The 27,285-nt window shown below is 45.9% G+C and overlaps 1 protein-coding gene across 1 annotated transcript in view; it reads left to right on the forward strand.

Annotated features, from left to right (window-relative positions):
• The first annotated feature begins 4,874 nt into the window (after positions 1 to 4,874).
• LOC102695966 (integrin alpha-X-like) overlaps positions 4,875 to 27,285 on the forward strand; it is a 34,374-nt gene continuing 11,963 nt past the window's right edge. Inside the window, exons 1-14 of the mRNA XM_015340864.2 lie at positions 4,875 to 5,429; positions 8,836 to 8,953; positions 9,774 to 9,868; positions 10,580 to 10,635; positions 13,728 to 13,842; positions 15,832 to 15,962; positions 16,931 to 17,076; positions 17,352 to 17,505; positions 18,055 to 18,187; positions 19,538 to 19,614; positions 24,848 to 24,980; positions 25,599 to 25,741; positions 26,371 to 26,511; positions 26,716 to 26,919. Of these exons, the coding sequence (XP_015196350.2) occupies positions 5,375 to 5,429; positions 8,836 to 8,953; positions 9,774 to 9,868; positions 10,580 to 10,635; positions 13,728 to 13,842; positions 15,832 to 15,962; positions 16,931 to 17,076; positions 17,352 to 17,505; positions 18,055 to 18,187; positions 19,538 to 19,614; positions 24,848 to 24,980; positions 25,599 to 25,741; positions 26,371 to 26,511; positions 26,716 to 26,919 (1,701 nt within the window). The 5' untranslated portion in view covers positions 4,875 to 5,374. The remainder of the gene's footprint in view (positions 5,430 to 8,835; positions 8,954 to 9,773; positions 9,869 to 10,579; positions 10,636 to 13,727; positions 13,843 to 15,831; positions 15,963 to 16,930; positions 17,077 to 17,351; positions 17,506 to 18,054; positions 18,188 to 19,537; positions 19,615 to 24,847; positions 24,981 to 25,598; positions 25,742 to 26,370; positions 26,512 to 26,715; positions 26,920 to 27,285) is intronic.

A 27,285-nucleotide genomic window follows, 5' to 3' on the forward strand; every position in this document is an offset into this window, starting at 1 on the left:
CGATTCTATAACCCTGTGTCACTTTGGATTTTCGACTACCCCTTTTGCCTTCGGAAGTCGGACCACGCCTCTTGACTTGGATTGTTTGCCACCTGTGTTAGTCCTGGATTTCAACCTCCCTTTCTCCCTTCGACCACGATCTCGCCTTTCTATTCTGATTGTTTGCCACCTGTGTCTGGGCCGGATTTTGACCTCCCTTTCTCCCACTGACCGCGAACCCGCCTCTTGATTCGGATTGCTTGTTGCCATGCCTCCCACCTACTGCTGCGGCTGCACAGCATCCATATCTCCTTGCTAGAGTATCCTTACACGCACTGCAGAGAATGGTCAATATGGCCCAGAAGATCATCGGCTGTGGTCTCACCGAGATTAAACAGCTCTATGAGGACCGCTGCCATGGTAGAATTCTGGCCATCACAGAGGACAGTCACCACCCCGGGCATTGAGCTCTTCACCCCACTGCCCTCAGGCAAGAGATACAAGAGCATACGGACACTGAGCACTAGATTCTTCAATAGCTTCTATTCACAAGCAGTGCGATTGGCGAACGCATTTAGCCATGCCCCTCGGGCTGCACCTACACCATCTACCTCATTATGATTTCTTATTTATTTATTGCACATCTCCTGTCATTGTTTACATTCAAACTGTTTACTTGTACATTGTCTACTGTTTGTTTGTATGTTGTCTTGATGCACTGTCTGCACTTTGTATTTTTACACTTGTTTAAACACTCGAGAGACTTTCTGTCAGTAAGAATCCCATTGTATCAGTACGTGTACCGGTTACATACAGTATGGCAATAAAGTTCAAGTTCGAGGTCAAGAGATGGAGAACAGAAAGAGATTGGGTAATTAAGAGGATGAGGGGAAGCATGGTGGTGCAATGCTCAGCACAGCCGCCTCGCAGTGAGGGGACCCTGGGTTCAATTCAGGACCTGGGTTGCTGTCTGTGTGGAGTCTTTATGTTCCCCCCATATATGCATGGGTTTTCTCCACAGCGCAAAGACATGGTGGGAAGTTAATTGGCTCTTGGGCAAACTTTAGTATGAGTGTGTGTCTATGGGCGCCCGGCACTGGACTGGTGTCTTGCTCCTATTGCCTGCTGGGATAGGTCCCGGCTCCACCGCGACCCTGTACTGGATGAAGCGGTTAGAAAACGGTTGAGTAGATGGATGATGACGAAGAAGAACAGAGGAGATCTGGAACAAAAGTCCAAGGAAGGTGGAAGAAGGAGCAGAGCACTGATGAAGACAACCAGAAGAGAGGAATAATAGGGCAGGAGGCCGACTTGAATGAGGACCTCAGCTGGAGGGGACAAGCTGAAGACTCTGTCTCGAGAGTTTTGGGGATCTCCGCTGTAGGAGCGCGAGGCGAGACCCAGATCTGCTCTCTTCATCAAGCAGTTAGTTTCCTGCATGTACTGTGAAGCAACAGCTCTGTCTTCTGGGCATTTTGCAACTCACCTCCCAGCCAGCACCCCTCCCACACAGCATGACATCGCAGAACAGGCTGGAGAGTCTTGCTGGGAACTGTTCCTCCATAGTTCATAGTTCGCCTGCCCCGCCTGAAAGCCACAATAGAGACATAGAGTCTCTTTCACTGCAGGTCAGCGTTTCTATAAATCAGTTCTGAGTCTACGGTATCTTGCTGGCAATAGTTCAGCAAAGCACAAGCATTCAGCATATACTGTATCCATCCATTTTTAGCCTATTCATTCAATTTAGGAAGCCGGAGCCTTTCCTGGCAAGCGAAGAGTGCAAGGCAGGGTACGCCCCGGGATGGGATGCCAGTATATCACGGAGCACTCACTGACACACAATCACACCAGGGCCAGTTCTCCCAGAAGCTAATTAACCAACCAGCATGTCTGTGGACTTTGGGAAGCAGCTGGAGTAGACGGAGGAAAAACAAGCTAGCACAGGGAGAAGACACAAGCTCAGACAGCACCCCAGGTCTGGATTTGATCTTTGGACCCCAGCACCGTGAGACAGCAAAGCTAGCCACTGCATAATGGGCTCTGAATTGTGCAGATGCCCCATGCCTGTCAGTCCTATGAGCCTGACAGAGATCCCCATTCGCCGAGAATCATTCTTAAGGTGTTGTCATTCTCCAGAACCAAGAAATCTGTCCCCAGGGAGGGACGCAGCTCTGTCATCATTCATACTGCGAAATCCTAGTGCTCACTGAGTGAACTCTGACCAGGTCACTTGCACCAATCTGTGGTCCCGGGGGAGAGCGGCTGTCTCTGTGTGAGAGGTGTGGGCAATGCGTCACAGCTTCGTAACTCAAGTTTTGCACCCTATAATCTTCAGGTCAGCTTCCCCACCCTGAGCACGATGTGTAGGGGCTTGGTCACCAAGACATCCAGCTGGCTTCCTGTGAGTCAGCTGAATAGAATAGAGGACTCCTCAGTCCACCTTCACATGGATGGAAAGTTGCTATGGTGCACATGGTTGGTGTGGGGCCACAAACCGTGCTGATCTTCTCTGGTCTTTGGCATCTCTGCTGAAATGTCCTTCTAGATCAGGAAGGGGTCAGTGGAGCTGTACCCCTTCTTTCCACCTCCCCTCTTCACCGTTGAAATCCTCTCCTTATTGGCTAAATGAGACCTGTAGAACAGCGTCTCCCAAGTCCTAGAGCTCTACAGCGATCTAGAACTCCTGCAGGCACACCTTCCCTGCAGAACCAGGCTTGCTCACCCCTAATCTATCTAGGTCCTCCTACTGATTTTGATCCATATTAGGTGCACAAAAACACAGTATTAAAACCTCTCCCTTTGATTGGCCTGAACGGCCTTCGACGCCTACTCATTTCCTTTTTACAAGGTCTGACCAGAGGGTGACGAAGGCCTTGATTTAAAGAGGCAACTGCTGATTAATTTGTGTTTTCTGACCCGTCCATCTGTCTGTTTTCTAACCGCTTCTTCCAACTCGGGGTCGGGGGGGAGCCAGCCACGAGCAGAAGGTGGGGTACGCCCTGGATGGGACGCTGGAGACGCACACACATTCACACCGGGGCCAGTTTTCCCAGAAACCACTCAACCTAGCAGTATGTCTTTGGACTGTGGGAGGAAACCGGAGCACCTGGAGGAAACCCACGGAGAGAGCATGCAGACTCCACACAGACAGCACCCCAGGTCCAGAATCGAACCCAGGGCCCCAGTGCTGCCTGGCAGCAGTGCTCACCACTGTGCCACCCTGCTGAAAGTGTTTTTTTCCATCCTGAAATTCAAGCTACGACCGATCCATGTTAAAGGTGGAGTGGTGGCACTGTGGCTCAGGATCTGCATGTCATGCCCTCTGTAGCCAGAGGGCGCTCCTTCTCTGTCCTGTCCCTAGTTTCCGGTCTGCTGTCCTTCCTGTCCCTCTCTTTCCCTTGGGCTATATATTTCCGGGTCTTGCACTCTGTCCTGGCTCAGCATTGACGTTCGGATGTCCTGAGACCCGCCTAGCACCAGGGCGCCCCACGTCTGCTCCCTGAGGGCATAGGTTTCTATACGGCATTCCTGAACTCTTTGCACTAGTGAGCCCGGGCCTTTTTCCCGTCTCGCCGCTACGCATATGGGTCTTTTTCCGCTCTCCTGCTCCCCACGGTTAGTCCCTTTGGACGTCCGTGACACTGCGGCTGTGGCTGGAAGGTTGCCAGTTCAAATGCTGTGGCTGGGAGAGGAATCCTACTCCGGTAGGCCCCTGAGCCAGGCCCTTAACCCCAGCTGCTCCAGGGGCATTGTACAATGGCTGACCCCGCGCTCTGACCCCAAGCTTCTCTCTCCCTGTCTGTGTGCCTCGTGGAGAGCAAGCTGGGGTATGCGAAAAAAACGAATTCCTAATGCAAGAAATTGTATATGGCCAATAAGATGATCTTATCTTATCTTGGGAAAAACTAAGGTTGTTGCTGGAAGAGGTGTTAGTGGGGCCAGCAGGGGGGGCTCACCCTGCAGTCCATGTGGGTCCTAATTCCCCAGTATAGTGACTGGGACACTATACTGTAAACAGGCGCCGACCTTCGGATGAGACGTAAAACCGAGGTCCCGACTCTCTGTGGTCATTAAAAATCCCAGGGTGTTTCTCGAAAAGAGTAGGGGTGTTACCCCGGTGTCCTGGCCAAATTTCCCCCTGGCATTTACCAATCATGGCCTCCTAATAATCCCAGTCTATGAATTGGCTTCATTACTCTGCTCTCCTCCCCACTGGGAGCTGGTGTGTGGTGAGCGTTCTGGCACGCTATGGCTGCTGTCACATCATCCAGGTGGGGCTGCACACTGGTGGTGGTGGAGGGGAGTCCCCATTACCTGTAAAGCACTTTGAGTGGAGTGTCCAGAAAAGCGCTTTTTATCTTTCAATCCCAAATCCAGACATGAGGACTGGGAATCCAGCAGTTTTTCCCCGTCTCTTTACATCGTCAGTTTATCCCTCCTGCCAGCTAAACTGATCTGCAGACCTTTTGCTGGGATCCCTGTGGTTCAAGACTCCAGGACTGGTGTGAGCAAGCTCTGGCACCAATCTCTTCTTGTGGGTTGGTTTGTTGTTGTTTTTCTTGAACTGAATTGTGTTTTCAGAAGAACATAGACTTTGGAGGCAAGCTGTGTTTCCCCTGTTCTACAACAGGAGCTTGATGACTGCAGTCTGTCAGACGTTAGAGGCTCGAAATCAAAGAGCTCAGGTTCTGTATTATAAACCTGGTCCGCCACTGGTAAAGGCACAAACACGTGCAGTGAAATGGCACGAATGGGCGATACAAGACTTAGGTGAAAGAAATACAGCCAACCTGCATAAAGAGGGCTAGGAAAATAGGAGAGTTAAGCCTATTGTGCAAAGGCAGACCCCGCTGTTTAATATAGCGAACTCTCCGCCTCTGCCCTTGAATCACTGTCACCCTGAGCCAGTCATGAGCCTCCGTCCTTCCACACCAAACGGATCCTGTCATGAGTGTCTCCGCAGCTGCAGTGGGTAACGGTACAGCCGCTCAGCTGGTTGTTGTTTCCCAGAGACGTTTCGCTGTCCGGCACAGCAGCGAGTTTTTCATTTTTGCGCTTCTCGTTCTGCTTCATACTCTGTGAATTTACTTGGAAATGGACTGACCGGCCGAGCTCCAATCATTGGCACGCCTCTTCTTCTTTTTTTTTTGCGTGTTTTCAATCACGACGGGACTGGACTGCTTTCCGAAAAGGCAGATGCGTCCGCTTTCTTCTGCCCCGAACCGGCAAACACGACCTGCGCTAGCCGCTTGAGAAGAGCTCGCAGGAGCGGCGGCCAACCGGGGAGTCTGGGATCGCCGGAGGGCTCTTCCGCTCGAATTTGAATGCTTTTTTTTGTTTTACTTTCTTTATTTGCATTTCGTTTCGTTTTAATTGTCAGTGACATACTGCGGCGATGACATCTCCGAGGATTAAGCGCTCCTTATGGACCTTGGCGGTTCCCCTGTTCTGTAAGTGTCGCTTTCACTGCCTTCTTTTCCCCGCTTGTTAGACTTACTAACTTGTTAGACTTACTTTTCTTACTGTAGTTTGTCTTCGGTTTATTGCGATTCACTGTACCCGGCATGAGGGGTAAAGTGATTTTTCACCGCAGTTCACAGTTCATGCGTAACCAAGTGAAGGCGCGTGGAACTGTCTGGAGACTTCAGCTACTTTATAATAAACCAGACATCACCCCCATTCGCGAAAACACCGCGTTATATTCGCCAAGTCAAAATTCCGCAAGTGTTACTACGTTTTAGAATCAGGTCTGAAAATCATGACATTCCTAACAATTTGTCAACACGCACACAAATTTTCAGTAGTGGATTAAGGATGTATAGTCGTCTCGGAAAAAAAAGAAACAGTTTTCAGAGAATAACAGTCACTAAAACACTCTTGAGGTGTAATTCTGATCTGTTCCGTATGATTTGTGAATAATACTGAATTTCGTAGCATTGTTGTACTGCGCTAGGAGCGGCGCGGTGCCGCATTGGGGAGCACTGCTACCTCACAGCGCTGGGGCCCTGGGTTCAATTCCTGGGGTGCTGTCTGTGTGGAGTTTGCATGCTTCCCTCGTGTTCAAACACGTGGCTTTCCTCCCACAGTCCAAAGACATACTGGAAAGTTAATTGTCTTCTGGAACAAAATGTCCCTGGTGTGAGTGTGTGTGTTTGTGTCTGCGTGTGCACTGGGACGAACTGGTGTCCCATCCAGGGTGTGTCCCACCGTGGGCCTGTTGCTTGCTGGGATAGCCTCCAGCTCCCCTGCGACCCTGTACTGGATAAAAGAGTTAGAAAGTGGATGGATGGACTGCGCCAGTATGAGTCCACTGCTACACCTCCTCCAGAGGAAGAAATACGTGCTGAAACCTCACATCTGAAGCTCCATCAGTGAGGCGCCGGTAGGCCTGGACTGGAGCTCAGTTGCTGGAAGGGGTCTAGTGTGTCTGCAAGGTGTTCTAGGTGCTTTTGGAACAGCTGCAACCAGGAACTTGGAAAAAGACATTCAACTGGTCCAACAGAGTGCTGAGCTGGAATGGAAAACTGGGGAACCAGCGCAGGAGATCTCTGATCTAGAACTCCAACCTAGAGTGCCCGATCATATATGGGCTTCAGTGGATCGCTTTAGGCATTCTACACTGTTACTACTCGTGTAGTTCCCAACAGTGTTCCTTTGCCATTTGTTCCTTAGTTAACTGGGAGCTGATTTAGCTCTGGAGGAGCGATCTCAGACAAAGGCGCAAAGCAAAGCAACAAGCAATATTTATAGCACCAAATTCACAGGTGAATCATCTCTCTTCACAGAGAAGAAGGCGCCGTTTATCCGGATTTCTGTATTTGTAAAGTCTTCCACTTCCAGAGAAGTAGGACCCAATAATAAATGAAAGCAACACACACCAGTCTGAATAATTGGAGCCTGTTCAACTATATTAATATCTTGAACTTGAACTTTATTGCCGTATGTATCCGGTACATGTACTGCTACAATGGAATTCTTACTTACAGAAAGTCTCTTGATTGTTAAAAAAAAGCGTAAAACAGAAACTGCAGACAGTGCATCAAGACGATATACAAACAAACAGTACAATGTACAAGTAAACAGTAAAAAATAAACAATGCAGACATGTAAACAACGACTGCAGATGTGCAATAAATAAAATTACAATGAGGTAGATGGTGTAGGTATCATATATCATTAAAAATAGTGCAAACCGGCTTCCAGGCTGTAACTTCTGCACTGTTGTTTGCCCCCAAAATTAAGAGCTGCCTCTCCTGGCCGTTTCAAGGTGAAATTGAAAGAAATGTGAAAGAGCTCCACATAGGTTTCCTTTCTGAAAGCTCACGGTTGTATAGGTAAGTTCAGCACAGCATCGTGTACTGCAGTAAAGCGCAGTGAAAGCGTGTTATTAATGTAGAGAAAGTCAGGCCGGGGGGCGACTCGAGACCCCTTGACCATGGAACCTGTTAGAGGGGGAGTTTTTGTGACAGGGAGCTGGAGATGCTTAAGACCCTCAGAGCTGCTGACACCCCAATGAATTTTAATGGTGCAAAAGACAGCTCGCTCACCGCTATTAACATCTGTTCTTGTGGCACAGTGTCTGCGAGTGACAGTTAAAATCATGCGACCTCATCCTTTTACATGATAGCTGTTAGATACGCAGAATGATGTTTCTCAGTTATGTGGTTTCGACCGAGTGGGGGTGGAGGCAGCCAAAACACTGTTTTTGTTAGATATCCTCTGACAGTGTAGAGCATTACTGCTCAAATTCGAAACCAGTGTTGTTCCTCTTTAGGGGCTCTGTGTACAGTAGTTGCTGATGTGGTCTCACACATTACCTTAAATGATCTTATTGACAAACACCAGCCTAGTGCCATTCAGTGGCAAAAACACACTGCTTTAGCACTGACAGTTTGAATTCCTGTGTCAGAGGTGGTACGCATGTGCGTTGACCTTTTCTACAACCTTATATTGAAAATGATCATTTCGCTAATAATGTGGATTCATCTGTAAAGAGATGGCTATGGCAGTCTATCAGGGCTGAAGTATTATCTTTCTTAGAATCGTTCAGCTCCAATCCTCTAAGGACCTGGGGTCTCTGCTGCAGGTCTTTCCCCCTGAAGAACAGGGAGCACTTGGTAAACTGGTCAAGTAAAGCCCACAACGAGTCGATTTAGGTCACTAAGATGGGAGTGGAAACTTGCAGACTGATCCTCCGGGATCAAAGCTGCACCACCTTGATCCAGTTCAGCTGTTCCCACAGCTATCCCCCAGGGGATCCAGAATCCTGCAGCCTTTAAACAATCCAGTAAGCTAAAGAAGAGACAAGGGTTAAACTGATCCAGTGAAGGTTTGGCCACAGGCCACTTTATTCCTTCTTTGGATCATAAATGTCAATGATTCAAAGGCATCAGCTTCCAGAAAGCAGAACACGGGAATCCCCAAGGCTGTAGCTCAAGGGTCTGAGGCTCATGTCCTAGAAAGCCATAGTTTCTTCTGGTTCCTGTTACAGCTGGACTAGTCAATTAAATGCTTAATCTCAACGAATGCAGTGGATTTTTCAGCCGAGGGTACTTCAATTAGAAGTACTGTTACCAAGTTAGAAGTATTAGGTTTAAGCAGTTAATGAAATATTTCAATTGAGGCAATTGAGGTCTCAGGGGAAATAAAACCAAGAAAACACACGAGTCCCGAGTTGAGATTGCGATGACACACAAATCCAGTGCAGTAACACACAGATTCGTCATAATCCTTTTGGGATTTCTGGATCAGATGAGAGCAATTGCAGCAATAACAATAAGGAGAAACGAGGCTGGTCGGACCACCCAGAACTCTGCCCTTGACCTTGACCACCACGGAGTCCCATTCTCATTCCAGACACCCACCTGTGCTGCTGTTTCAACCTGGACTCCCAGCAGCCCCTCGTCTTCCACGGAGAGGCCGCGGCACACTTCGGGCACCGGGTGTGCCAGTTTGGGCAGGCTGGCAATGAGAGGTATGTCTGTCTGCGTCCCCCAGAGCCCCGTCCCAGAGCTGGGTGTAGCTTAGCATTGGGTGTCCCTTCTTTCCACAGCGGTCATCTGTATTTTCAACTGAGCATCATTTGTGATCGCTCCCTCTTCCTTTAGTTCCTGAGACTGTATTAGAATTCATATGGTTAACAGATTCAGTGCAACGTAACATACAGTAAGTATTATGTAAAATCATGTTATTATCCTCATTTAGTGTAGCATAGCCATGGTAGCTAAAGGAATTATTGCCATTACCTTACGGATCTGTGGTTGGAAGAGGTGACCCTCAGAGCAGACCCTCAGAAGCTTATGGTCTGTTTTTTCACATCTGTGAAGGACAGTTCTGCCAATGTGAACAGATGGGGATGTTTTCCAAGATTCGTTCTTCTGAGAATGCGGATCCTTTCTGTTCTTGTTCTAATTGCCAGTTTATTTCATTTCTCTCCAGGTGGATTTGTTGGAAGCAAATTTTTGTAATCGTTCACAGGTCTAAACCTGGACGAATGTGGACGATGATGAGATCATTTTTAATTGTCACTGTTGCAGAGCCTTTAAAGTGAAATTTTGTCCAAAATGACTTGAGTGAAAAAGCCAAGCGCTTTGCTGTAGCAGAAAGGAGAGGATGGGCTGGAGAACAGATGCAGCACTGACCAGTCATACTGTACAGCGTCAGTCCACTGAGTTCCTCTCTCTCAGTCACCCATATCTCACTCTCATGCAGTGCATTAAGATTCTCTTTTCACTTTTACTTTTTTCTCTTTCTCTTCCCCACCCTTGTCGTCCTCTCTCCCTCCCTCTCTACAGTGTTGTGGTCAGCGCACCCCTGCAGGCTAACAGAACAGGACATGTGTACAGCTGTCGTTTCGGGACCGGGCAGTGCGAACGGATATCCCTACCAGGTAGAGGCCCCATTTTCCGCCATGTAGGATTTGGAATGTTTTGATCATGGTGCCACACATCCCTGTGGGTGGTCCATTGCCTTTTTTATGACTTCCTTCATTTATCCCCTCCCTGCTTTGTAATTTCAAGCACTTTGAAACAGTGATGCCCCGGGGAACTTCTGTGTCTGTTCTGGTTCTTGATCTATTCAAAAGCCAATTCATCTCAGGTGTATTTTAACATTCTACCCTTATTGGTCTTTAATGTTGATGGAGAGAAACTAAATGCATTATGCAGTAGGTCTATCCATTTCAGCAGTTAACATCACTAGTGTCTTAACATGGAAACCCCCACACAGAGCATTGCATCCCAGTCAGAGTGCAGCTCTGAGGAACATAAAGAGAGACACAGCTGCAAGAAGGTAATGGAGAAATTGAGCAGCTCCCCAGAGAATTAAAGATCTGTGAATGATAACGTACTCTTGCTGTTAAACTGTTAGTGGGCTGTTAAAGTTTTTCCTTGGGGGGGAAAAACTTTAGCACATCTGCAAAATCTTCACACCCCGCTGTACCTCACCCACTTCAGTTTCTTTATGCACCATCGTTTTAGACCCTAAACACAGGTAGTTCAGCGGCTACTCTTTTTGCAGCTTTAGAGGCCACCACAGTAAGAAAAAATAAACATTACAAAATGCAGTGAGTGGGGTGGTCATGTCTTGTTCTTTGGCACAGGGGATGCTGGGATAGCGATGGGACTGACCCTTGCCTGTGACAACAAGCAACTGGCGGTGAGTGTATGGCAGCGTTTCACAGTCTGTGGTGCCTTCTAGTGAATGCTGGGAGGGGCTGCTCCTTTTAATAATTACAGTTGCAATCATAAATTGATCAATTGGCGAGCCGGTCAGAGGTTCTACAGGTGGAGAGAACTGGAAGGGCTGCAAGTAGAGGCTCGGTAAACTGGTGGTGGCAATCGGCTCACCCCACTGCATGTCTGCTCTGTTATAGTTGCACAAGGCAATAAATACTTGCACTGTTAATTTGTCTAAAAACACATTCAAGCATCGGAGGTTTGAGCAATCGAGTTCAACGACGACATCAGCCAGCTGCATTCAGGATCCCTCGCAGTGATTGCACAGGGACTTGTCGGGTTCTTGCAGGCTTGATCTATCATTTCATGAGAGACTACAGCTCCTCCAGTCGGTGCTCACTCTCCGGTCCGACACTGTGGTGTGAGTCCAGAGGTGTCTCACTCTCTCCGGAGCTGGGTCCAGGACTCACTGCCCGGAAAGAGCACTGTGTCTTTAAACAAGAGGCAATGCCCAATTGGGTGTGCATGTAAGAAAAACATAAGGAGATTTCAAAATAAAGAACAATGTGCACAGGAGGTGTTATAAAGGCAGCAGTGTGGTATAGGACAAAAGGACAAAGTTGGACGTAAACTTGTGCACTATGCTGTCATAACGTACTCAGAAGGAAGATAAATTGTGGTGAAACCACACCAGCCTTTTCACTTCCTGTGGTGTAATTTTCCCATCAGTCATGTGTGGGGGTGCTTTGTTGTAACTTTATCCTCTCAGTCTGTGTCATACACATATCTGGGTTGAAGGGCTGTGGGGGGAGGTCTCACTGCACTCACGATCCGTCATGGGGTCCCACAAACTGCAGGCAGCAGCACGTAAAGCAGGATCTTATTCCAGATGCACAAAAGTCAGAGAGAAAATCTTTTATAAAAATATGAAGTCCTTTCTTGATTGTGGATTGCTGTCAACGCAGGGATGAGATGCTCCAGCCTTTTATGCAGCAGAGTCTTTAGGATTTTGTTTCATTAACTGTTTCATGAAACCATTAACATAGTTGATTTCAATTGCTTGTTTAAGACCAGATCAGAAGACAGATCTTATTCAGCTGTGAATTCACGAATTCAATTCAATTTAGGATTGGAGCTACTTAGTCCTCCATGTGATAATTGATCTTGCCCAAGCGCAGAACAGTTTCATGGAACTCATTTGCTTCCAAGAGATATCAGACAGGATTCGCTGGATCTGGTAGTGCTGATGGTCCTGGTTACTCTAGGTGCTGATGACGTTCCATTATGCTGAGGTCTCAATTACTGATTTGTTGAAATAACAGCTTTGTTTCATAGAACTTGGTGAAACCTGTTAGTTTCCATTGCTTTAAACTGCCAAAGACAAAGATTTCACGTTGCTTCTGAAACGTCACAGCTAGTGTGGAAACTCTAACATCTCCAGCCTTGTAAATGCGATGAACTCCCAGGAATCTGGGTTAGAACCGAACCAAGTGGACAGTGGATTGATAAGGGGCAAGTTGGTTAGCTAACAGATAAAGGAAAGGGCCTGTTATCTGGATGTTTCCAGTCGGATCCCACTGCTCTCACCCTAATACATTCTGTTGTCCCTTGAATTAGCCACCACCTTCCCTTCAGATGAATCTAAAGCATTTAAGAGGTCAGGAGGTGGCACCCCATTCTGTCAGACTTCACTCTTTCCTCACAAAATGTCCATTCAAGACCCTTATCCATCCTTTTCTTGAAATATCCAATGGAATCTACTTTAACAGCATGGCTGGGCTGCCTGTTATACCAAGACTGTTGGATGTGTGTAAGGAAGTACCCTCTCTTCTTGGTCTTACATTTTTGGTCCGAATTGCATGGCTAATCATTGAACTGGATTTGTTCAGGATTTTAAACAAATCAAGCCCCGTCTTAATCACTTCTGTTCAAGACTGATGGGACTAGCCTGACTAAAATCATGCTAATCTAGGGAGGCACAGCTCCAGTCCTGAAGAGCTGCAGGACTTACGGGAATACAGTACATTCCAACTGAGCTCTTGGTCATGTAAATTAGCTAAATAGTGGGCTTCATTGAATCACGTTTTCTTCCATTTCTGAAGGTGCCAAGGATCCAGAAAGATCACCTGCTGGTTTGTGACACTGGGATCCCTGTTTTAAGCTCTTCGTGTCTCACATACATGTGAAATCAGCTTAGTGGCACTTCTTTGAGTGCTATATTGAGGGGCAGCACAGTCCTTTTCTAACACTGTGACCATCACTGCACTCGAAATGGCAGTAATTGACAATGAGGATCATTCCTGTTGTGACTGCTCCTGTGGCAGCTCTGGTGTATACCATCTACCAAATCTGTGCCAGGCACTTTTTCAATCGAAGAATCTCTTTGCAAGCCACGCTTCCCAGCGAGGCTCAGGGTGCAGAAGTGTTTTTTTTGTGTCTGCTTTCACTTATCGCTTCTGTTTGAGATATAGGAGGAAGCTGGGAGGTGAAGAAGCGAAACACCACATCTTGCATTAACACAGCCTCGGAGGCAGCTCTGTCACAACAACAGGAAGCCCTTCTCAACAGAAAACGAATCTGCCACATGGCTTTAAAACACCCTTTCAGGGCTCAGCCCATTCTTGTTTTTTGCATCTCTAACACAGCAATAAAGGGGTTGAAAGCTGTAGTCGAGCTTTTCATTTTTATCTCAACTGCTTCAAGTGTAGTAGTTCACTAGTTAGAGAATCCTTAATCATTTTAATCTTACTTTTCAACTCGGTTTCACTTAGCGCGTCACCTGAGGTCAGAAAGACCTAATGTGGGATATGTTGAGCACAGAGTGAACAGTCAGGAAAATTTTTGCCTTTGCATTATTCCACTTAGTCCTATATTTTAATTCTCTGGCTTGCGCTGAGTCTCCACAAGATAAAGTGACTATAGAAAATAAGTGGCCATCCGGACACTAAGAAATTTCCAGATACAAGGAACTGGAATGTCCACAGTAGATGTCCACAAATCGTGTCCTGTGATTGGTTGGTTTTACATGCGTTTTATTGTCTACTGCTTAATATTCCCCCTAAACACCTTCAGGTGTGTGGCCCTCAACTCCAGCATGACTGCGACCCCATCCCCTACCTCAATGGGTTCTGTGTGCTGCTGGGACCGGGCTTCGCAGTGAAGGAGACACTGAGACCTGCTTTCCAAGGTACAGTAGGTACCTAGAGGCCAGCCACTGGCTAAGGTATTCTCTTTCCAGGGAGCACATAGAAAATGGACTGTGGTGTCACTGTGTTAGATCATGGTATTATAAGGAGATCAGAATGCAAGAAAGTTCGCATCCATTCTGCCCACCTGACTTGTCAGGTTGCTATCATCTGATTTGCAACTTCAGCCTTTTTTTCCCATTTTGATTTTAAGGTGGTTTTGCCAGAACTCAAGACTGCTAACAGATAACTCATCTGTACGTCACTCACACCTTACACCGACTCAAGACTTGTGACCACTTCCTGAAAGCTGACAGCTTGGAGAGTCGATCTGTGTGCCTCTCCCTGAGCCATGTGCATTTAAAATCTTATTTAAAGAAGATGCATAAAGATCATGACGTGTCCCACTAGGCTTGTTTAACTAAATGTGAGAGGGTTCATAAAAAGGACTGGCCAAAGTACAGAATGTCCCATTTATATCTTACTTGTGTAATAAAACAATGTTTGTTGAAGAAAATCACAAATTTATTAAATTATATTGAAGTACAAACATAGCATTTTTGGATCTCTGAGAGCGACAACACTACCACACTTCAAGTGGAGTTCAACACGTTTTATTCAAGTTGGGGCATTGTAATGATAAATCACTTAAAGATTCACGGGCTTGCCTGTAACATACAAAACATAAAATTAGTCTAAGTTCAAATATATAAGATGTATTAGGATCCCTATTCTCAACCCTCTGTCCAGTTAAATGAAGAGTGGCCTGCAATGAGTTGTTGGGCTGCAGGAGGAAAGTAGTTCGGGTGGGTAGCTGTGTCAGCTGAAAAGAGAAGAAAGAAAACACAACATTTTGGCCATGGAGCCTTCATCAGGTGTGAGCTATAGGAGGAAAGGACAAACATCCATAATCGTTTATACCTGGAACAGCACCCCAGATTTCAATCCTAATTAAAATTCATGTTACCAGTACAAAGTGCAGTATAATCCCTCAGACACCATTACCTCTCAATACAACCTCCACTGGAGTTGATCCTGCTAGGATAATGTACCAGGACTAGACTGCAGTTATTTCAGATCCCTATGGAATACCATTCTTGTTCAGTTGCAATTACCCTACATGCTGTTGGTGGTGGTTCCTAATATTTTGGCCACTGTATATGCAGTTTACATGAAGTTCCTTCCTCTGTTCAGAATTATGCTAATTTCCACAGGGAAACATTGAATTTAGTGACATAGAAACTTGAATCGAATTTTTGCTGTTTATATTCTGAGTTTTGCAGAAGTACAGGATGGGCAATTTATCTCTTCCCTTAAGCAGGCAGATTAGAGAGTCAGAAAAAACATCAAACATAAAACATGTTGTTACTTTTGTTTTAAAGAAGCAGAGAATGATATGGTAATAGTAGGAAAAACTTTTTGGATTTGTTAATAAAATGCTTGGTTTGATTTGTTAATGATATTGGGTGATTGCTAAAACCTACATCATTGCTTTTCTGAACTTCTGAATTTTTTATCAGTCAGATAAATTATTAAGGGCAGTATCTTTGGGTTGGGTTGCATATGGAGAGAAGCCTAGTTTATATCTTCTACTTTTATAAGTGTATCACTATGACAAACAAGAGTAGTAAAACTCAGCGCTATATTGATAAAAGCACAGTAAAGCTTAGTAGAGCAGATTGGAATGTAGAAAAGCAAAGTCAGAACATGGTAAAATCACAGTACACTGCAATACAATACAGTGACCTCACGGTAACACAAGAGCAAAGTGTAGTTATGCAGACTGAAGTCAGAGTAACAGCATAGTGGGTGTGAACTTTCTACAGAGCAAAACCAAGAGTAAGATGAATAACCAGGAAGTATAGGTGGGAATTCTGCAAGGATCTCATGGACATTTACACGAGTGAGCATTTTTAGGAGCAGGCTCTGGATCAGGGAAAAGTCTACTTTAGGATGCTGGGAGATTTCTCATGTTCTGCTACCTGTTCCAGAATGCCGGGATTCTGGACTGGATGCAGTGATCCTCTTTGATGACTCCCAAAGCATCTCCGACACAGACTTCCAAACCATGATCCAGTTCATCAAGGACGTCCTCCGAAATTTCACCGACCCCAAATCACAGGTGGGGCTCTCTCTGTCTTGGCAAAGATTCAGACAAGGACTATCTTTCTTCTACCCCCTGGTGCTCTTGCTGTTTTGGATTCAGTATTTCCTCTATTCCATTCTTAGAATGATCGGGAAAACAAACACTGAAGTTGAGAGAAAGTTGGACTTTTGAGGTTCGGGTTCTGCTAGCTGAACCCTGAGATTGGTGTTTAAATCCAGTGCCACACCATACACAGTATATCACTCATTACAGTACCTACAAGGCACGTCCTCACTACTTCACAAGACACAGATGTTTTGCAGGTGCCCCCGATGAATTTGTCTGATGAGCATGAACCCCTTCCTTTCTGCAAAGACCAAAGATGATTATGTATGCCCAGATCGCTGTATAAATCATCATTCTTTCCAAAATGCTAGCCTACAGGATGCAGGGCCAGAGAAGATCTGATTTCAAACTGTCTTGGCTGCGCCACGGCCAGATGCTGCTGTGGGCCAAGAGAACAGTGACTTGCGGAATTCCTGTCCACAGTGTCATGAAGGAAGAAATTCTGCTCCTTCTATAAATAGGGGGCAGTGGGCAACATGTGCTGATAAAGAGCCCATTCAGAATAGGTGCCTAAGTAGTGTGGTGTGCTCCACTCATGATAAACGATGACTGATCCATTTTTTTACATGATGGGAGGGGGTGTGAACTTGTTGGGGTAGGGCACCACATTTATGTAAGTATGTCTAATTTTCTCCCTTTCTCCTGTTCTGTGTTCTCGTTGTCTCTCGTCTTTTGCTGTCTGTCTTCTCCTCTCTCATTCCCTCTCTGAGCCTCCTCCCTCATTTCTTTCACTCTCATGCTTTTCCTCTGTGCTCTTTCGCTCTCTCCTCTCTCAATTTTCACCCTTCCTCTTCTTTCGCTCACACTCACTTCTTGCTCTCCCTCTCTCCCTCTCTGCTCCCTCCTGCTGTTTTCCCTTTCTCTGACTCTCTTTGCAGGTGGCCGTAGCTCAGTACTCCACCAATATAAGGACTGTGTTCAGCTTTAACACGTTTGTGTCGAACCGGAACCCAAACTCCCTGTTGAGAAACGTCCCTCACACGCAGGGCCAGACGCACACTCCCAGCGCCATCAAGTATGTCCTGTAAGTTCACCCTCCCCGTTCTTGGAAACTTGTGTTTGAGGACCTGGAGATCTATCAAACCTGACCCCAGAATCTGACCAAAGTGCATCACTCCTTCTGTGTCTTTCATTCTGTGAATCTCAGAACAACCTCGGTACTGACCTACTGAAGTGGAGACCTGATGGACCTTTCTTATGTCCAGAGGTGTGACGTAGAACGTGTTGGACAGTGGGGGCAGGCTGCATCTGAAGTCTGCTTGCCTCTTTCTGCATCTTTCTCTCTCTCTGTGTCCGCAGAGACAATGTGTTTACCAAGGAGCAGGGCATGCGCCAGGAGTCCAAGAAGCTGCTGGTGGTGATTACTGATGGGAAATCAAACGACCCCAAAGAGAAGTTTGAGAACGTCATCCCACTGGCGGAGAGCAGAGGAATCATCAGATATGCCATTGGGGTGACTGGCTGTTCTGAGACTTACCTTGGTTGTAATAGGTGGAGAAGGTTATAGACAGACAATAGAATGCAGGCACACTCTGACAGTAGCCCAACATGATCCTAAGGCAGAGTACAAAAGAATATAGAAACATAGGAAAGGTCTAGCTTTTCTGCTTGTTTGCTTGCTAGTATCCAGTGAATCTGCTTCAACAATATGGCTGGGCACCTTGGTGCTCCAGTCTCACATTGTTTTGTACATAAAGGACAAATGTGTCCTGTGGTTTGTGTTTTGTGAGATAGACTTCATAGATTGATATAGATAAAGATGCTGGCAGTTCTCAGTATTTAAGTATTGGCATCTTTATTTGGTTGCCTGTAATCCTAACCTCCATCTTCCCTTACCCATTCTGTCCATCCCTTCTCCTCTTTCCCGTCTGCTCTCTGCTATCTGTATTCCTCTCTTTCCCCTACCTCCCTCTCTCTCCTCCCCTCACCTTCTTCAGTCTTTCTTCCTCTCCCTCCCACTCCTGCACCCCAACACACAACTTTCAATTTATCTCTCTCTCAGGTGGGCAAACAGATCTCTCAACAGGAGTTGAAAACGATCGCCTCTTCCCCTAAGGATGTCTTTGAGGTCAACAGCTTTGAGGCCCTAAACTCCATCCTGAAACAGCTGGGGGAAAAGATTTTTGCCATTGAAGGTTTGTAGGAAATCAGCTTTTTCTGCTCACTGACTGGCAACCCACTGAAGCTAAGCAGGTGTGAGCCTGGTCAGTCCCTGAATGGGAGACCTCCTGGGAGAAACTAAGGTTGCTGCTGGAAGAGGTGTTAGTGGGGCCAGCAGGGGGTGCTCACCCTGTGGTCCATGTGGGTCCTAATGCCCCAGTATAGTGACGGGGACACTATACTGCAAACAGGCGCCGACCTTCGGATTAGATGTAAAACTGAGGTCCTGACTCTTTGTGGTCATTAAAAAATCCCAGGGCGCTTCTCGAAAAGAGTAGGGGTGTAACCCTGGCGTCCTGGCCAAATTTCCCATTGGCCCTCATCAATCATGGCCTCCTAATAACCCCCCTCTATGAATTGGCTATATTACTCTGCTCTCCTCCCCACTGATAGCTGATGTGTGGTGAGCGTTCTGGCACACTATGGCTGCTGTCGCATGATCCAGGTGGATGCTGCACATTCGCGGTGGTGGAGGGGAGTCCCCATTACCTGTAAAGCGCTTTGAGTGGAGTGTCCAGAAAAGCGCTATATAAGTGTAAGCAATTATTATTATTATTATTATTATAATTCTCCTTTACCCATGTTGTCTGAAATCTGTCCAATGGACATATGCAATCTCCTATCTACTTGTCTCATTCTGACTGGGGACATCGGAAAACAAGGAACAACAGAAAATCCTTTGAACTCAGTCTTGCCTCTTTGGCAGCTCAACTGTTCATTGGTCCCCATTTATTATATAATGTCTTCTTGCAGGATTTCATAAATTTGGGGACAAACATTGAAGATGTCCCTCCTGATTTCAGTGCTAATTGCTCCCTTTTGCCTAATTGATTAGCTTGTTATGACTGATGGAATTCTCTGGCATGTTGTCCCATGATGTGTTGCTATAGCTGCCAATGGTGTCTCATTATGTTGGATAAGTCTCTGTGGCCTTGGCTTTTCTAACGTTATGTTTTTTAAAGATCATTGACAATGATGTTCCCAAGTCACAATGATGGGACCGCTTGCTCTATAAGGACCTTGATGGTAATATTTAAAGGACTGCTTATATCCTTTAATCTTCAGTCCTTGCCTTTGCCATTCCAGTAGTCTGGTGACCCTGTTACCATGTATTGTCATTAGGATGTCCCTGGTTCAAACTCTCCCAATACACACAATCTGCACCTCAATCCTGAGAGCTACGCCCTTTGATAATTCAATTTAGATACCCTTAGCATCTTAGCATCATCCGTTGTTGGTGCCCACCCCCAGCCCCATTCTCAGCAAGACATTTTGGATAAAAGCATTCCCCAAAAGGACCGATTGTTCTTCCTCTTCCTCCCCAGGCACCAACAAGAAGTCCAACTTTACCTCTTTCCAGCTGGAGCTGTCTCAAGGCGGGTTCAGTGCAGCCGTCACAGAGGTCAGTGTGTGCAACCTCCCCACCAGCCCTCCTTCTTACTTAGTAGTATCCCCCGTATTCTCTGTCCTCCCTGACACCTGTCTAGCCAAGGAGCACACACGCACTTTCCACGCAGATGAGTTAGCACTGTTTACATGGATTTTATCACAGAGGGTCTCTTGACCCGGAGGGTCTACAGTTTCCCTCACGGGATCAATAAAGTACAGTATCTATCTGTCTTGAGACAGTGGTGCCACTGTGTCAGCAGCCGTCCGTAAGAACACAGGCTTTTCAAACCAGAGGAGGCCTTTCAACATTTAGGGAAGGAAGAAGTGACATTATGAAATGAGTATGATCAAAGAACAAGCCCGTTCCAGGAAAGGGAAACATGGGTATAGGTGGATCTCCTCCTGCTATGCTCTGAACATGAGCATTCGTTAAGTTTCTTATACCTCAGAACATTCTTCTGAGTTGCCATAAATGTCTCATTTACGAGAGAAATACTCGCTCATCACTCGTCACATCCTCTCTCTCTCCACACAGCAGGTGTCTGTCTTCTTCAGCAACCTTTTCACACACAAATCACACACACACACCCATGTAGCACATTTAATTCCTAGGTAGTTTATTGATCCAAAGATTGTATTCAGTCGTTTCTTAAAATAACCTATTTTGATACTGGCTTTGAAAACATAGATCCTTAGCTTGTTCCATACTCCCAGACTAAGCCAAAATGTCAAATATCATGTAAAATGATACATCGGTCCCGGTATAGTGCAACAGCTACTGCATATAGATAAATTTCCGATCAGCAATTATTATTCCGGTTCCATGCAGCACGTGACAGTACCCTCATTGGAATCACTAACCATTGTGATTTTTTTCCTTACTATTGATCCTGGCAATTCCTTCAGTTCAGAATCAGAAACTAGTATAGCCCTGTGATAGTCTAACAACTCATGGAAAATTATCCAGGAGGTTGTCATCTTGCACTTGGGTTTCACTGCTATGCTAATGACATTCGTTCGTCTGCCTGCGGAGTCTCTATCCCTGCCTTTCGGCGCACGTCTGTAAGTCCATCACGTACCGGCGCCGATCTAAAAAATCTCCTCTCACTACCGCACCTGGAGCGCACTCCGCTTCCCCCTGCATCCCCGAGACTGGCCAGATCAGCGCTACTCAACACCCGCTCCGTTAACAGCAAGGCTCTTCTTTTATGTGACATTATCAAAGAAAAACAACTGGACCTTCTGTGCTTAACCGAAACATGGCACAAACAAAACGATGGACTCCTGTTCAACCAACTAGTTCCTCCTGGATATGGTTTCTTTGACCTTCCGCGTCTTTCAGGCAGAGGCGGGGGCATCATTGTTATTTACAACCTTTTTTACAGTCTAAGTCCTATAGCTATACCTCCTCCCTCTTCTTTTGAGTGTCTTGTTTTAAATGTTTCTATCCCCCAATCTACTATTATTGCCACAGTTTACAGACCACCCAAACCCAGTGGAGTCTTCTTAGGTGAGTTTGGTGATTTTCTCTCATTCTTATCCCTTAAATTTAAAAGGATCCTTATTCTAGGGGACTTTAATATACACATTGATTCAACCTCTTCCAGTCTGGCTAAAGACTTCCTTTCTCTTTTGGGATGCTTTGACCTTGCTCAGTTTGTTTGTACCCCTACACATAACAAAGGACACACCTTAGATCTAATTATTGCAAATGACTCCTTTGTCTCCCACTGCTCCCCCCTTGATCTAGGCCTCTCTGACCACTTAGCCATTCTTTTCAATCTGGAATTACCTGTTTCTAACACTTCCCCCTCACGCTCTGTAAATTTCCGCAACTGGCGATCAATTGATCACCCAAGGTTTGCAAATTCTGTTCTGTCCTCCTTATCCTGTTTCTCTTCCTCTGACCCTCTAGAGGACAAAATACAGTTACTTGACAATGCTCTTTTATCTACCCTCGACACCTTTGCTCCTTTAAAAACTCGAACCATCTCCTTCTCTCGCCCTGCCCCCTGGTACAATGACCATCTGCATTCCATGAAGGCAGCCTCTCGCAAACTTGAGCGTAGGTGGCGTCTTTCCGGCCTAAATGTACATTATCAGGCCTGGAGAGATTTCTTATCTGATTATAAGGTTACTATAGAGTCTGCTAGATCCACCTACTTCTCTCACATCATTGAAAATCACCAAAACAATCCCAGACATCTTTTCTCCACCATCAACAGACTGCTCAAGCCAAACTGCCCTACCACATTACCTGCCTCATCACAACTTTGCAACACATTCTTAGATTTCTTTAGTTCTAAGATTGACAACATCCGGCATCACATTCTCTCCACTACGGATATAATTTCCACACCTCCTCCCTCCTCATCCAACTTCTCTGGTTCCCGTCTCTCCAGCTTCTCTCTTCTTGACTCAGCATCCCTAAACAAACTAGTTACGCGCATGAAACCCACCACATCTATTTTAGATCCCATTCCCACCACTTTATTCCAGTCCTGTTTCTCTTCTCTCTGTCCCATTGTCCTCAATATAATACATGAATCCTTGAGAACCGGCATTGTACCAGCGGTCCTCAAAACTGCTGCTATTACCCCAGTGCCAAAGAAGCCTAACATGGCTCTCGACAATCTTAACAACTTTCGCCCCATCTCCAACTTACCCTTTCTCTCTAAAATTCTAGAACGTGCTGTCACACTTCAGTTACATAACCACCTCATGACAAACAACCTTTTCGAACCCCTCCAATCTGGCTTCCGTCAACTTCACAGCACAGAAACCGCCCTAGTCAAAGTCACCAACGATCTCCTAATAGCTTCTGATTCTGGTTCTCTTTCCATACTCATCCTTCTTGATCTCAGTGCTGCCTTTGACACTGTTGACCATAACATCTTGCTTTCTCGTCTCGAGACTGTGTTTGGAGTCTCTGACACTGCCCTCAAATGGTTTAAGTCTTACCTCACTGATCGCTGTCACTTTGTCTCTCTCAATGGGTACAGGTCTGAAATCGGTCTTGTCAAGTCTGGTGTCCCCCAGGGCTCAATACTGGGCCCCTTGCTCTTCAGCATTTACATGTTCCCACTTGGTCAGCTTTTAAGATCACATGGCCTCAGCTTTCATTTTTACGCTGACGATACTCAAATTTACATCCATACCAAACCCGACACTGACGTGGCTGTCTCTATCCTATCTAATTGCATCTCTGACATAAAAATTTGGATGACTCAAAACTTCCTTCATCTTAACTGTGACAAGACTGAAGTCATGCTTATTGGTACCCCCCATCAACTTCGTAAAGCCAGTCCTGTAACCCTGTCTGTAGATGGCTCTGTACTTGAGCTTCAATCAAAATTGAAAAACCTTGGGGTTATATTCGATTCTGGCTTAACATTCGACCCACATGTACAGCATACTGTCAAAACATCTTTTTTTCACCTTAGAAATATCGCAAGACTACGCCCTATGCTATCATTAACTGTGGCTGAAAAGCTGATCAACATATTTGTATTCTCTCGAATTGACTACTGCAATGCTCTGCTCCCTGGTGTATCTAAATCTACTCTGAACAAGCTGCAGTATGTCCAAAATTCAGCAGCCAGAATCCTGACCAGGTCTAGTACAAGTGTTCACATTACTCCTATCCTGGAGTCCTTGCACTGGCTTCCGGTCAAATTCCGCGTAGACTTTAAAATCCTCATGCTCACCTACAAGGCTTTACATGGCTTGGCACCTCAATACCTGTCTGAACTTTTATCGCCCTACTCCCCACCTCGCAACCTCCGCTCTTCAAATTCTGCCCTCCTTACTGTCCCCCAAGCCCGTCTACATTGTATGGGCGACAGGGCCTTCTCCTGCTATGCCCCCAAGCTCTGGAACTCTTTACCCAAGGATATTAGAGAGTCACCTTCTCTAAACTCCTTCAAATCCAGACTCAAAACCTTCTTCTTCAGTAAAGCCTTTACTTAACTGGTTCCATTCTTCACCCCTCTGCTCTTCTTAATACCATCTTCCACGGTCTCCTCTATTGTTATTGTTGTATTGTTGTAATTATAATTGTGTCCTGTCTTGTGAAATTTTCTTATTTATTGTTGTAGTCTTCTTATTTATTGTTATTGTCATCCTGTAAAGCGCTTTGAGAAGCCACCTTTAAAGGCGCTATATAAAATAAAGTTTATTATTATTATTATTATTATTATTATTATTATTATTAACTACAGATTGATCGGTTTAATGAATCTGATACTACTACTATAGTTTCTACATTTTCTGGGTGTCTGTCAGATATAAAGTCATGTACTGTGTACAAATGATATCCTTGAACTAAACTGTGACATTGAGGTATTGAGGTTATGCTCATAGGCGTCCAACACCAGGTTCTCAAAGTCGCTGACTTCTTTGTAGTTGTTGATGCTGCTGTCCTTTGGTGGAACACTAGCATTGCATTTGACCATCCACTGCCACTGGAAACCCATGTCAGACATATCACAAATGTGGCTTTTTCTACTTGCATAACAATTCTTAGTAAAGGCTGTTGCTCTGTCTATCTGATGCTGAAATTTTGAAACATTTTATGTAACCAAGATTAGGCTACTGTAACACCCTGCTTACTGGGGTGTCTGCTAAAGTTCAAATTTGATTTCAGTGTGTCCAGAATTTCGCAGATGGTGTGCTGAATCAAACTAGTCTGTTTTTGCACATACTGTAAATCTCATCCTGTGGAAATTTCATTGGCTCCCTGTCAAAGGCTTCACTCCTGGTTTTTTGAGTCAGTTGACCATGCTCATTTCACTCATTCTCTCCACTTCCATAGCATGTAATTTATGTGCAGTATTTTACAGTGCTTCTAATTTTCAAAGCACTTATGACTAAAACTGTATTTATGTTATTTGTCTGCTGCCACCTAGTGAATTCTCTGGTTCATGCCGAAAATGGGTTTGCACAGAGGACAACGGAGAAGTGACATTTTTAAGTATTTTTTCACAATTAAGTCTTGACTTATTATGTGTTTTTGTCCTGAAAGCTACGCATAACTTACTGTACATCATGATAATGCATATTTAAAAAATATAACTAATGGACTGAAGCCAGATCTAAAGGTCCATCCATTTAAGATCTTGCTAGACCTCCACGAGAGACTTCAAATTTCTGAAATTCAGAGAGCTTTTTTGGCACGACCGATGAGTCTCTTCCTCTGCATCTCTCCCACCTCCTTCTTTCCCGCCCTCTGCTCTCCCATGTTCCAGGAGTCCATCCTGTTTGGGGCTGTGGGCTCCTTCGACTGGTCGGGGGGATTTGTGGAGATCCGGGGTGGAGATCTTCACGGCACGTTCATCAACGCGTCCTCCCGAGAACCAGAATTCGCAGATTCCTACCTGGGTAGGGCCTCTTCTACCACACTCTCGCCTGTTATTCGTTCAGCACCCCAAGATACACATGTGTACCCACCAACCGATATATTAGGAACCCCCTCATATCAAACGAGTAGACACCATGACAGGACAGAGCATGGCAGGGTCTGAGGACCAGGAGACCGACTTTGACTTGGCCGGGACCTGTTGATCAATCAATCCCATGTACCTTTACCCCTCATCACAGCCTTAGCCGGAAGTGATCCAAATCTGCTAGAAGGATGGAACGAGTACATGCATTTCAAAACCTTGAGAAATCCCCCCCAAGCACTGTCCCAGCTGCTTGTGATGCTAAGTGCGTTATTCAAAGGGTATATAATATTTTGGCTAGTGGAGGTCTAATGTACATTCCACTGTACAAATACTGTAATATCTATGACTAGTCTATATAAATGTAGAAGGGATATTTTGGACCAACAAGCCTAGTTAAACAAAGTACGCACTCAAACTGAGAGAGCCATGGTACCCATGGTAAACAGCGGTTTAGGACATTGCCTCATTTAGAAGTCACTACCAACTAGCTCAGTAAAAAAAAGATGCCAAGCAAGACAGGGGGCGATATCGTTTCTCTCTCTCTGTGTGGCAGGGTACGCCTTGGCCGTCGCTCAGCTAGCAGAGGGAAGAGTATACTTTGCCGGGGCACCGCGGCACACACACCGGGGCACTGTCCTGGGTTTTAAGAAAGGCCGTTCAGCCTGGGCAGTGGCATGGCGTTTGAATGGGACTCAGGTAATGGTGTTAGAACGCAGCTGTGAGCACTGTGAAACATTCTGATGGATCTTTTTGGAGGGGCTGTATTTATGTGGTGATGGGGGATATGAAAGGCGTTTGGCACAAATCCCCATTATCTTTGAAAATTCCTCAGTGTGCAGGAATACCCTTTTCCCTATGTGTGCCAAATGAGAAGGGACCATTGAGATCATCTTCTGTGTTTGGTTTTCCAGTAGCCAAATGATCAAGAATTTCTTCCAGTTGTTCGGAGAAGAATTCCAAACATTCATATTGGTGATTAGGGTGCTAACTCTTGACTCCCACAATCCTCCTTACTGGGGGTGTCCAAACCTGGTCCTTGAAGAGCAGTGTATTTGTTAGATTTTCATTCCAGATAATCTCTTATGTTACCTGCTTACCTGGGCCAATGAAACAGCTTCTCTCTTCTCAGCTGTTCAGGTGCTGCTGCTTTGCATACTGTCATCAAAATTTCCCTTGAATTCTACTCTAAATGATATAGGCCCAAGAATTGTGGTCCTTTTCCTTTGCTTTGGCTTTTGACCAAATGTAGTGAGGCTACATGAATGCATAGCTTTCTTTCTTACAGCTCAGCAACAATCCATTTCCTCTTTCCATGTGTCTGTCAGCTGGGTTCGTACTTCGGGGCAGAGCTGTGTGTCCTCGACGTGACCGGAGATGGACGGACTGACCTCCTGCTGATCGGGGCGCCCCTCTTCCACGAGCCAGGCACCGGGGGGGAGGTCACTGTGTGCACCATTGCTTCTGAAGTAATCATGCATACTGTATACAGACTTTGTCCCGATAACCTCTCCTGTTGTCCTTTTGTCTCCCTCTTCTCTCTCTTTTTCTCTCCATGTGCCCCTCCCAGGATCTCCTTTATCTCCCTCTCACTCTCTCAGTGCGTCCCCTTTCTCTGTTTGGTTCTATCTCCCTCCTGTCTCAGTGCCTCTCTCGCTCTGTTTTCCCCTCAGGGCTTCCCGAACTGCAGCACCTCCCTGAGGGGCTCGCCAGGGAATGAGCACGGACGGTTTGGGACAGCCATCGCGGCCACCCCTGACCTGGACGGCGATGGGATCCCAGACCTGGCTGTGGGGGCGCCTCATGAAGACGAGAGGGGGGGCAGCCTCTACATCTTCCTGGGGCACCGCAGGGGCGTTCACACACAGCACAGCCAGGTCGGCAGTGGCACAAGGCAATGCTCAAAGAGCACCAACGAGGGCAAACAGGGCCAAGGAGCCAGTGAATATCAAAGAGTGGCACAGTCTCAGAGTCTCCTGTCTTAAAGACAGGCAGAGTATACCAAGGATCTGAACAGGAGCCAAAGATTGCTAAAGAGCACCAACCAAAATTCCTTAAAATCTTTTTAAGAGATTTCAAAGAGATAAAATAGACTGAAAGAGTATCATGGAGTGTCAGAGAGCACCAGAGGGATATAACAATACATTTGTGCAATACGTTTACTGTATATTTATATCTATATTGTGCAATATGACTTTTTGTGTACTGTTCTGTTCTGGTTTGTTCTTTATGTGTCCTGGACT

The sequence above is a fragment of the Lepisosteus oculatus genome, chromosome 3, assembly GCF_040954835.1.
Source record: "Lepisosteus oculatus isolate fLepOcu1 chromosome 3, fLepOcu1.hap2, whole genome shotgun sequence".
Classification (NCBI taxonomy): Eukaryota; Metazoa; Chordata; class Actinopteri; order Semionotiformes; family Lepisosteidae; genus Lepisosteus; species Lepisosteus oculatus.